The sequence below is a fragment of the Elaeis guineensis genome, chromosome 7 (assembly GCF_000442705.2).
Source record: "Elaeis guineensis isolate ETL-2024a chromosome 7, EG11, whole genome shotgun sequence".
Classification (NCBI taxonomy): Eukaryota; Viridiplantae; Streptophyta; class Magnoliopsida; order Arecales; family Arecaceae; genus Elaeis; species Elaeis guineensis.
In genome coordinates, this window is record NC_025999.2 from 8,008,821 (window position 1) to 8,022,232 (window position 13,412).

General features: G+C 34.2%; 1 protein-coding gene across 1 annotated transcript; it reads left to right on the plus strand.

The window, feature by feature from the left end:
* Positions 1-3,379: 3,379 nt before the first annotated feature.
* Positions 3,380-6,157, plus strand: LOC105049154 (probable LRR receptor-like serine/threonine-protein kinase At1g51880). Its single transcript, XM_019851716.3, is given in 3 exon segments — positions 3,380-4,622; positions 5,806-5,892; positions 5,895-6,157. Coding segments are annotated over 3 exon segments (1,524 nt in total). The 3' UTR covers positions 6,089-6,157.
* The last annotated feature ends 7,255 nt before the right edge of the window (positions 6,158-13,412 follow it).

Genomic DNA, 13,412 nt, shown 5'->3' on the forward strand with positions numbered 1-13,412 from the left:
AAAGAGTAAGAGGAGCCCCATCATTCCATCAATATTGAAATTCAAAATTTAAATTTCTCCTAGCATCCCATCAATATTTAAAACTCAAATTTCCTCGTACAAATAGAACATTCAAATTTTAAAATTTGAATTCTCAAAAAGGAAAAATCTCTATCATGTCGTCACCAAGGAGTAGAGTATCGCTGACCGTCAAAGAAAATCATCGATTCAATTAGTCCCAAAAGAGGAGAGGAAGATCTAAACCCAATCTATAATGATTGAGGGCTGATCAATGATTGCATGACAATAACAGCTCTGAAAGAAAAGATAAAGAGAGAAAGAAACGATCGGACATCGATCTTCAAAGAGAGGAGTTAACTGCCGAATAGGTTGATCAAATGCAAGAGAGAAGAGATAAGAGGAAAAAATGGAAAGAATTTTCGTAACTGGTCCAAGCATGACACCAAGAAAGAGAAGGAATTCGACAGTCCGGGGAGAGACAGTATCCACTACATCGAAAAAGAAATAGAGATACAGAGGAGGCATCCGACAGTTGGAAGAAGGATAGAGAGAGAGGGGGAAGGAAGAGGGGCTTCCGATGGTTAGCCAACCATTGAGAAGGCCTAGCAAATGCTCTGATCATAGTGTCGGGAGAGAAGAGAAGCAGTCCGATGCCAAGGAGGGCCTCTAATCGGAGGGGGAAGAGGAAGCACCAGAATAGGATCTAGCTGCTGGTCAAAACTTGAGAAAGACTGGCAAGGAGGCCAACACAACGACGAATGAAGAAAGGGAGAGTGAGAGAGAGAAAGAGGGAAAGGAAAAGGTGCTGTCCGGCCAAGTAAGGAGAGGGGAGGAATGGAGTCCAGCATCGAAAAAATGAGGAGAAAAAGAAAGGAGTTAGGGGAGAGAGAGAAAGGGGAAGGCTAGGGACGAAGAAGAGGATCGAATGAAAATGGAAAGTAGGCTCCGACCATCCATCGAAGGGGATTATCGCCATGAGGGAAGAAGGGGGTTGACCACTATGGCTGATCATAAAGAGATTGATGCAGATGTCCTCACACAAGAAAGAGAGAAAAAGAAAGGAAGAGGGGGAACAGGGAGGAGAGAAGAAGAGAAGAGAGGGAGAACAGAGGAGGCTAAATCTTGGAAGGAGAAGAGAAGGAAGAGAGGGAGAAAGAATAGGTGGGGGGGAGAGGGAAGAAGAACAGAGGGGAGCCTAGAAAGAGAGAGAGAGAGAGAGAGAGAAAGAGAGAGGAGGAGGAGAAGAGAGAGGAGATCAGAGGCCAACTCACTGGCCAGCAGCCGAAGGAAGGGTACCGTTGAAAAAATGGCTGGAGATAAAGTGTGGGGGGGAGAGAAAGAGATGTGTGGTGGTGGAACACAGCTCCTAATCAAAATGGGGCCAAAATAAAGAGAGAGGAGGAGATGCAGAGAAGCAATAGAGAGGGAGAGGAGATCGAAAAAAAAAAGAAAAGGGAGGGAGGGAGTGGGGAAAGAGAGAGGATGGGGTTCGGTGATTGGCCGATCGTATCAGCCAGCCGCTGGAGAAAGAACTTCACAAAGGTGGTGCTCAAGGAGGAGGAGGGAGGGAGTAGATTCAGAAAGTTTCTCTCTTTAGATAAGCTAAGAGAGACAAATCCGAAACTGCCTCTATCGATAATTATATGCTGTAGGTTTTCTTACAAAACCAAAGAAGAAAGTAAATTCTAAGCTAACTAAACTAAGCAATATCATTGCTCCTACTTTCTAGAAGAAAATTTATTTTGATGATGGCCTATCTAATATTAGTTAGCTTTCGACACTAGTTATATTGTTGTCGAATAATCTAATAGTGAAAGGTTGTCATCAATTACATTGGATCATGATTTCATCTCAATAAAATGTTTGAAGCCTTCAAATGGTAGGTAATTACTGTTAGACTTCTTTTGATAATGACTAGTGCGCCACTTGATGAGTTTTGATAACACATATTTTTACATTAGTAAGATATTGAGCTTTGATGACTTATTTTTCTAGACTAAATTTTAGCTTACATTAGTGATGCCACTTATTTTCATGATGTTGAGTCAGTAATATCGCAAGCCCATCGCCGCAACGATCAATTGGTTAGGACTAATGGCTATAGATAATCTAAATCCACTATCTTTTCTCCTATCCTATCCATTTATTTGATTAGATTAATTGCCGAAACAATATATAATGCAAATGAATTAATCAAGTCTCTAAGATAAATGCTCATTTAGTAACTAAATGTAGATGAAGGCATGTAGACAAGATTTTAAAATTTTGATATATTAACTAAATATGGTTGAGACTAAGATGAATCGAATTCTTGATTTATCATGGCCATATAGTAAGAGGGAATCAAGATTTTCCTAGATCTTAGCTGATAATTTTATATTAAGGCAGCGATATCTTGATTGATATAGTGACTTGGATTAAAAATTATATTCAAATTTTAACTTCAAGATTTATTAATTAAAAATTACATTTCAAGAATTAAAAAATGATTAAAATATTGATTGATATGGTTACATTGTATTAGCCAAGATATCTGATTTTATCCATTTATACCAATGGAGATAATTCAACTGAGAATTAGAGAGAGAGAGGGTGATGGTCTAATATGTTAAAATTCAAATATGAAAGTCCTAAAGTATTAAAAGAGATATAATTCAATTTACGTGGGAGTACCATAAAAAAAAGGTTATTGGGAGTCCATGCGATAGTTGACAGTAAGTAAGATGGTGATATAATTAACATATTTTTTAAGATATATAAAAAAGGTATTTTTGATACAAAATTGATAAACAGAATTAAAAAAAAATATTTTTTGATTTTCAAATTATCATTATATATATATATATATATATATATATATAGAGGCTGTTATGATAAAAATACTTTCAGTTTTGATAATTATTAACCTTTAGCCATTTGACCCGCAAAAATCATGTATTGTATTAACTTAAAAAACTTAAATATGACTATTAGTTGGGTCTGGACGTGACTTTGAAGCTTACTTGTTTAGATGGATCCAAACCAAATTTTAAATCTAATTTTCTCAATTTTGGATGCATATATCTGATCTGAATCCAACCCATTTACTCTCTCCTACTTTATGCATCGTTTGATTGTTACTCTAGATGAATTGAGGATAAATTATGTACAGCACGTGGTACAGCACGTGCGGTACAGCGAGGGATCTGTGCTCCAACACAAACCATGGTCTCACACGCACGTGGGCCATGTCCACAAAGCATGTGAGCAGGTGCCGCCGTTACGAGACGCACTCAGGCATCACTCCGTTTCATGGTCGGGATCGCTCGCGGACGGTTCAACCAGAGATTAACCGCCAAACTACGTTTCAAACCCTCCCTCTTTCCCCCCTCTCTGTCTCATGGCCCCCCACTCTGTAATTCCCCTGGCCCTCTCTTTCTTCGTTTCCCTCTCCATCAACCCAACTTTACCATCCTCCCTCATCAACGAACTGAACCAACCCCCGCCGCCAGATTTCCGGGCAATAATCGCCAACAACTGCCTGAAAGACCCCTCCCTCCGTTACTGCAACTCCGCAGCCACCGACATCACCAACATCTACAAATCCATTGTCGTCGCCCGACACCTCTGCACTGAATCCAACAACTCTGACTGCAACGTCTCCTTCACCAAGATCGACCTCCGGTTCCGTCCAAAGGTCGCACCTTTATACCTCTCCTTCGCTTTCTTCTGGAAGTACTGCCCCTTGTCGGTGCTATCGATCGATCTCTCGAACAACTCACTCGAGGGCCTATTCCCATCCGATGTTCTCCATTGTACCCAGATCCATTCGCTCGATATAAGCCTCAATAAGCTCGATGGGACCGTCCCTTTGGAGAACTTCACACTCCTATCCAACCTCTCCTTCCTAAACCTGTCCTGCAATCACTTCTCAGAAGGCAACATAGAAGAAATCGCATTCTTCGAGCGCTTTAACTCGTCGAGTTTTCTTCACTCGGGTCTTTTCCCCAGCGACCACCACTATGGGTTCAAGGTCACCACAACAATCTTATTGTTGATTGGTGTTTTGGTCTCTGTTGTTTCGGTAGTAGGTTGTTTTGGATGGGTGTTTGTGCGTCGACCGGACCTTCTGCCTTCATTTCTTCGGAGAAGCCATGAGTTTACAGTTGCAATGCTCAAGAAGGTCACTGATGGGTTTTCAGAGGATAATTTGGTGTCGAGAGGAGAAAGGGGGGAGATTTACAAAGGGAGACTCAGGGATGGGCTTGAGGTTGAGATTAAAGTACAAAGAGGAAGGATTTCAGCCGAATCGCACAGAGTCTTCGATGAAGAGTGCCGGGTTCTTGTGCAATTAAGGCATAAGAACTTGGTTAAGGTGTTGGGTTGGTGCGATCAGAGGGAATTAAGGGCTGTGGTGATGGAAAGGATGTGGGTCTGCAGTGTGGAAGGGTGGCTTTTGGGATCGCCGCCATGGAAACAGAGGCTGAAGGTGTCGATGGGAGTGGTCGAGGCAATGTGTTATCTTCAAGAACAGTGGCCTTCCATAGGATATGATCTTAGGACCAGAAATGTGATGATGACGGAAGACAGTGAGCCTTTGCTTTTGAAGTTGAAGTTTGGGGATCAGAGCACTCAGTCAAGAAGTAAGCACTGAAACAAATGGCTTCTGGGAAATGATTGTTTCTGGGTACCGAGTTATGCTCTTTTTAAATATTAATAGTAGTTCTAATTGCATTGTCAGATGCTTTAATCAATTTGAACATTCAAATGGTCTGTTCATATAAGATCAGCAATAATCATTTTAAAAAACATTTAATTAAATCTCCCTAAGAAGTTAAATAATTTCTTATACACAATAGCTTATATGCATACATACCATTAAAAATAGCTGCTTCAGTGATTTCAGCTTTGTGTCATACATGTGGATGGACTCTCTTGATTGCCTTAAGTCATTTAGATTATAGAAAATTTCTGGCTTTGCTTGTAGCAGAAATAAAAGAAAAAGAAAATTGCAGGCCTTGTGAGATACAAATATTTTTTTAAACATTAAGGCATGTTATCTCAGTGAAGTTTTGGGGTGGGGTGATCTCCCTTCCCTCCATTTCTCAGAAAAGTCTTCAAGGCATGTTTTGACAAACAACACTCAATTATAAAATAACAAAGAAAAAAACGAACATGTTACCCACCTTAATCATTCCAAATGTTTCATAATGCATCTATATTCTCTTATATGATAATAAAGGAATGAAGAAATTGACCATTTCTATCAAGGGAAAACAAAAAGAAGAAAACGATCATTTTCTGATATGAAATTTAAGGTTAATATATGTACTATGGTTGACCATTTGCTGAAAATGTAGATAAAAGGTCGCTAACAAGATAACAACTTAGAATGTATATATTTTCCATGAGTTTGGTGCAGCACACAAATAAGTTTGACAGACACTGCATTGTTTCCACTTATTACACTCCGATTCATCACAAAGAGCTAATAAGTTAGGCCTATGTGCATCAAGTAAATCATGTGCTCTGACCCATTAAGGAGTTTGATTTCTTCTCTTAGAGCTCAAAAAGCAATAAAGGAAGATTTATAGAAGGTTACTGTTAGGCCTGATGTATGTATTGTTCATGCTTCCCAAAAGGCCAAGTTGTTAGTCTACAGTTACATTACATGTTTTTGAAGAACAGAGATCCAAAATCCAACTACATAGAACAGTGTCATCTCTTGCTATTTGGAGAGAACACCTAGATAGGTCTTAAATATGCCTAAGAAATCAATATACTTCAATTTTGTAAAGGGAATATGTTTTTATTATGTGGTTGCAGACATTTACAAGTTTGGCTTGTTTCTTTTGGGGTTGGTAACCAACAAGCATCCGCACGAAGCATTTGAAGGAGGCGAAATAGGATTCCTCACTGGGTGAGCATGCATTACCCTGGTCATGAGAAGAAGGTAATAGATGAGAAGATGAAACTCACCAGCACTACATACAAGCAAATAAAACAGACCATAGACATTGGACTAGCATGCACTGATCTATCTGCAGGTCATCCGCCAACCATAAGCCATATTTATAGCAGTCTTCATAAAGTTGTGCATCTTCTCTAGTTCAGACTGCTAAAAGCCATAAAAGATGTCACAAGTGAAGGAAAGAAGAGCAAGGAGACAATGTATAGATTTCTCATGAAAACAAGAGACCATAAGCTTGTGAGTGTCATGGGTGATTTGCTACACTGCAGCAGCCTCCTCTTGCTTTCTTTCTCTATGTCAATAATTTATGGTGGATGTGAATTGGTCAGACTGAATACTGTTTATTTTCATGGTTGGTTCATCTAAGAGTTCTTTGATTATTCCTTGCAAGAGACTCTAATATATTTTTAGTATCTTAACATGAACATTAGTCTTGAAAAGCTTCAAGTTTGAAAATGTGTGACTTGATGATCTACCTATGTTTATATCTTCTTCATTGATTTTGAGCCTTCCAATTGCAACCCCACAAGTGGTTTACAAACACAGACCAAATAATATTGGAGAGTCAATAAACACTCCATCTAATTGAGAGGTGGATAAGCAAAGCCAAGAATTTTTTTTCTCAAGGGACCATGATCATGATCAAGTATTAAGCTTATCAAAGTTTACTAGATATGTGCCTATGAGTTGAGGTTTGTCTCATTGATGACACCTCTATGCTTTGCAACCAAAATTTGTGGGTCCAATTCTTTGATAGTGCATTTCTAGAAATTTGGACATGAGTAATTATATTTCAAGTTTGTCTCCCTCCCTTTCTTATTAACAAAAAAAATAAAAAAAAAAAAACTTTGAATTGAAACTAATTCAATCTACTTCATATCTCTTAATCACAAATCAAATTGAACTCATTCTAGTTTGGCTTGATTACACACCTTGTTGACATATTTTGGACCAAGCATAAGTTGTATTGAGTATAACCTATAAAAGAATAGGTGATATCCAATTGTATTAGTGAGCCAATTAAGAAGTGATTAATGCCATGTGTGAATCCCAAACTTTGCCATTAGGCTTGTTCTTTTGTGGGTAAATATATAAAAAAATTGGTCAACCTTTTCATTAACCAACTTCTCCATGTTTTTGCATTTTTCAAGATGTATAAGTTACTTTTCCATGATAGCATTTATCCATGAAATGGAGAAAAGTCTTACCCACTAAAGAAGTGGCTAAACCATTTTTCCATCAATCGAAAAAATAATCTTTTTAATTCATTCCAAATATATCCTTAACCTTATAATAATAATATAATATATATATTATTTTTATAATAATATTTATATAACATATTATAATATATTATTATAATATAATATACTATATTGTCTTTTAATATAGTATATTATAATATAATATAGAATATTATATTTAAAATATTATAATAAATTATTATAATATAATATTATATCTATATTATTATAATATATTATAATAATATAATACTATAATAATAATGTAATAATATAATATATTATTATATATATGGTATATTATATTAATATAAGATATTAACATAATATAATATAATACATTATAATATACAATAATATATTATAATAATATAATAAATTATTATATATTAATATATCATAATATAATATATTTTATATATAATAATATATACTAATACAATATAATATAATATATAATAATATTTATATTATATTATACTCTTATATATAATAATATTTATATAATAAAAGATATTATGAAAATATGGACTAATTTTAGCAACTTATAATCTAGAAAACTAGTAATACAAAAGAATATGGGTAACAGATTCTCAAATCATTTTTTAATGCATAAAAAATATGTGTAAATTATTTTTTTATTTAAATATTGCTTAAAAAATACTTATCTAGAAAAATATAAATTCTTAAATAAATTTTTTATCCTCAAAAAAATGAGTCCTTAATGGCATCTTAGTCAAAAGAAAATAATTGTTCTCACTCTAGGGAGTCACGGGGAAAATGTTATCCAGCATGAGATCAAAGTAACACAACAAAAAAAGGATAGAAGTGAAAGCAAATAAAACTAGAAGCTAAAAACTCAATGAAATATAATTAAAACTAGAAATATGAGCTAACTAATAAAGAATTAGAATTAGAAGAAGATCTAGAATGAGGAGGGATAACTAAAAGCTGTCACATATCTTCTCGCTAAACCTTCAGCTTCCACCCTTGGTTTTCATAGGGTCAGTTGAAAAATCTCGATGTCCCACCAGTACCTTCTTTCCAAACTGTATTATTTTGTCATGACCCTTGAGTAACATCTCACCACATAAGAAGATTTGGGAAGAATCTCAAGGAAACTTTATTAACTCACTTCTATATAAAAAAGTAGCCTATTAATTAAGAGGAGGGTAGTTCTGGATTCCAGCTTTAAAGGTCATGGCGGTCTCTTAAAATCCAATTAGAACTTAGGATTTGTTTGGTTTGTTGGATAATTTTTTTTTTCAGAAAGTAATTTTTTGAGAATATTTTGACATATTTAATTGATCATAAAAAAATAACTTATTATAGAGTAACTTACGTTTGATTAATTAAGCATCCACTTCTTAGAAAAACTATATAGGATACTATTATATCCTTAATAGATATAAAACAATATCTTTTTACTTAAACTTTTATAAATAATAATATTATACATATATTAATATAACAATAATATTAATATATTATAATATAATATTATATCATAATAATTTATTATAATTAATATATATATTATTTTTATATCAATATAATATTAATATTCAATATAATAATTTTATTAATAAAATATAAATATAATATTAAATAATATAAATATGAATATATTAATATAAATAATATATTAATATTAATAAAATAATTATATCATTATAAATATTGAAATAAAATTAATATATTATAAATATTACAATATTTACATTAATATATAAATTATGTTATATTAATATAAATATTAGGATAATATTAATATAATATAATATTAATATTTATAAGGATATTATTTGAATAGTATTTTTAAGAATTTGTATGCTTCACAATCACATATTTACAAAATCATCATCATCATTATTTTTTATTTACAATCAAGATATTAAGTAATTATACAAACTATGCTGAACCCAAAAATAATAATCACAAGATCAGAAATAATTGACCTTGTAACTATGAATAGATATCTAATCGAACTATCAAATTCAAATATGGTCATGGTATTTATCTCAAGAAAATTAATCTTTTATCTTATTTCATATAATGAGAATGTGTCACTCTAATGGAATCAATTAAACAATTCACCTTCAGTAAATAAGATAGATCAACTTGCTACAATATCTAAAAGGGCATGCATAATGCCATTGCAGAGCCAGAGAAGATAAAATAATTAAATTCAATGTATCCATTTATGAAGCAATAATAATTTATGGAGAGAAGCATATTAAAAATAATTATCATCCATATAAACAATCCTCCAAATATATTAAATAACAACCTTGCATCTTGTGAAAATAAGAAACAACAATTAGCATCCAAATTATAAACTGGTAGTTGATCCAAAAGCAATGTTTGCATACACAGTTATTGTTGGATTTTCTACAGGTGCTAGTACATGTAGATTTAAAATTTTTCTAAATCTAAATACAGCAAAAAATCAGATTAAAATATTTTTAATCTAAGTATGCATTCATCATATGAAAGCACCTATAACTAGTTCATATACTGAAATTAACATAAATTGATTTTAGGATGAATGAAGAAAGTCAGTAATCAATTCACATACCTGAATCGCTTTTTTTTTTCTCAAACTTGCAACTGGGATTGAATCCAATTCAATCCCTAATTGGGGTTGATTAGGCTTTGAATCAGCAATGCAAGCGTTCTGCCTCTACGGTATCCAAGACTGACCTCAATTATTTTCTCTTGAATCTTGCTTGCTTGAACCGAAAGCCTGAATAGCTTGAACTAAGCCTGAACAGGGATTAATTTGTGAACCCTTTTGATCTTTCTTTCTTGATTCATGAAGAAATCAAAAATCTTTCTTGATCCTTCAACTAATCAAGAAGAACAACAAACAAGAAATGTTATAACTAACTCCTAACAAACTTGAGAAAAGAGGATGAAACCACCAACAAATGGCGCCAACACTTGACACCAAAGAAAAGGGATGCTGCCTGCCTCTCTTCTAGCTCCAAGAGGAACGCCTAAAGATAGAGAGCATGGGCTAGAGAGAGAGAGGAAGAGGGAGCGTGGGCACAAAATCGATGGCGGCAAGGATGGGAGATCATAAGAGATGATGTGAAAAGTAGGGCTAGGATCCTTAATAGACATCTAATGGGTATCCTAATCAAATTAAGATCCATCATCCTAATCATATTAGAAGTCCTAGCCATAATATACTTAGACCAAATAAGTGGAGCGCCACCCATTATTCACCCATGGCTACACCCAGTGCTAGGCATCCCATCACATGGATCCAATTAAATGCTCACAAATCAGCCCACATGGTTTCATAAATTTATTTCAAGAATTTTTATCAAATCAAGATGAATTAAATCAAAAACTTTTTCTTGATTTAATCTAAGTCATAAATTAAACATCCAACCATTGGAGGCCATTAAATCATATTCAATTAGATTCAAATCAAGTGTAAGAATTAGCCAATGCTCATCATACAACCAAACCAACTACAAAAGAAATTGGTTCACCTAGGTGCTAGTAAGGTCAACATGAATCCAATAGAACTTCTTTAAATCCATATTAATTGGTGCTTCATAAGTTCAATTATAACTAATCAAGGTCTTCTCTCTTTATGTGTGACTTCATAGGTTCAATTCTATCTGATAGTGAGACATACCATGATCTTTATTATACGTATCACTGAAATCTCTTTCAGTGGATCAAATAATTTTACTCTAACTCGACAAGAATCATTGATCCAGAATGATCTTATTGAGCTTTCACAATCCACCAGTGATATCTAGCAATATGTAGTGGCAATCCAGCAGAACCGAAATAAATCTCTAGGTGTAGTTAATATATGATACAGTCCCTCTATCATGAGTTCCAACTAGATGGCGGTCATGGATAAATCATCAAACCTCATCATCGTCATATGATAGATCCGATCAGCTCAAATCCAATAGTGATTCGAAATAAAATTTTTTTTCATCAATCACACTACTATGATCATAGATTTGTGGACTCAGCTTCTCAAATCTCATAGGACTACTCATCTCTATCAAGATCGATAGATCCCATCTAGATACATACGTTACTCGTACAGCTTAACCAATTGAAGTCACTGTCCACTACAAAAACTCATGATTGAGTCAATATTTATGTGTAGTCAAACTACAATAGTCTTACTGTGAGCAACTGTGACACTGCAGGTCGAAAGACCAGTCACACAACTACAGTATTGAGATTATCACTGACGATTGGATAGAAATCCATGTGATCTCTCGTATGGTCACGCTCAGTACTAGTTATTCTCTAACAACTATCTGCACTTACTGCTCAGTGTTTCTACATCGTAGATTAGAGACTCATTTATCTTGAAAGAAGTGAACCGTGTGCTGGTCTATCTAGATCAATCACCATCTCCATAACTGTCCTATGATCAGGAGCAATTTAAAAATCGATCATACATGACTTTAATTCTCAACACTTGAGAATATGTATCGTAACATCAATTTCAAAGATGATTCAAAGATACATAATACTTGAATGAAAAAAAATTTATCCTTTATTGATTAAATCAATAGTTTAAAGTATAAATTTATATTATAGAATGAATAATGTGTCAGGAAATAATTGGCTTCTAGGACATACATCTAATAATCTTCTACTTGGATTAAAGTCAATTGCCCATTAATCTAAGCTTTATCTTCTCAAGATGGACTTTCATTTTGGGCTGGCTCAACTGCTTTGTCAGTGGATCTGTCATGTTATCTGTGGAGTCTACTTTTCGTACCTCGACATATTGCTTCTCAAGGTAGTCATGTATAATATAAAACCGCTGTTCAATATACTTTGATTTTTGAAGAGATTGAGATTTCTTAGCAAGTGCTATGGCTCCATTATTATCACAGTATAGTGGTATGGCATTTGATGTCATTGCAATAAATTTTGCGATAAAATTTTTAAACGAGAAGTCTTTTTTTGCAGTATCCGAAGCGGCGACATACTCAGCTTCTGTGGTCGAATCTGCGATGATGCTCTGCTTGGAACACTTCCAGCTGACTGCACCATTATTGCAAATGAATACATACTCTGATATAGACTTTCTATCATCGAGATCTAATATGAAGTTTGAATCTGTATAACCCTCAATCTACAATTCAAGTACTCCTCCAAAGATCAAGAACAAATTCTTAGTCCCTCGTAAGTACTTAAGAATATTTTTCACAGCTATCTAGTGCTCCTCATTTGGATTCGACTGATATCTACTCGTGACACTCACAGCAAGAATAATATCAGATCGAGTACATAGCGTGACATACATGAGACTTCCTATCGTCGAAGCATAAGTGATCCTACTCATGTACTCGATCTCCTCAAAAGTGGTCGGACATATTATTTTGGAGAGTCGAATACCATACCTAAGGGGTAGCCAACTTCTTTTAAAATTTTTCATGCTGAACCACTTCAGCACTTTCTCTATGTACGCTTTTGTGATAGATCAAGCATCTTTCTAGATCTATCTCTATAGACCTTTATCTCAAGGATACAGGATGTTTTCTCTAAATCTTTTATGGAGAATTCTTTAAACAATCAAGCTTTGACTAAGATCAACATGAGAATATCATTCTCAATGAGGAGGATATCATACATGTATAATATGAAAAAGACAAGCATGCTCTCACTAACCCTTTTATAAACACAAGGTTCCTCTTTATTTTTGATAAAATCAAATAATTTGATTGCATTATCGAAATGAAGATTCTAACTTCGAGAGGCCTGCTTTAGTCCCTAGATGGACTTTTGTAGCTTGCAAACTCAATGATCACTATCACCTAACACAAAGCTCAGAGGCTACTCCATTAAATATCTTCCTCAAGAAATCCATTTAGAAAAGTAGTTTTCACATCCATCTATCAGATTTCATAATTATAGTAAGCTGCAATAGTAAGCAATGCGTGGAAGGATTTCAGTATGGCTACAAGTAAAAGGTGTCGTAATAGTCAATACCTTCGTGTTAACTATAATCTTTCGCCATCAGCTTTACTTTATAGGTCTCTATCTTACCATCAACACCTTTTGTAGATCCATTTACACCCAATGAGAATAATTTTCTCAGGTGGATCCACTAAGGTCCTACCTAGTTCGAGTGCATTGAGTCAATTTCTGACTTCATTGCATCTAACCATTTTTCAGAATCGATGTCAAACATCGTTTCATCAAAAATACTAGGATCATCA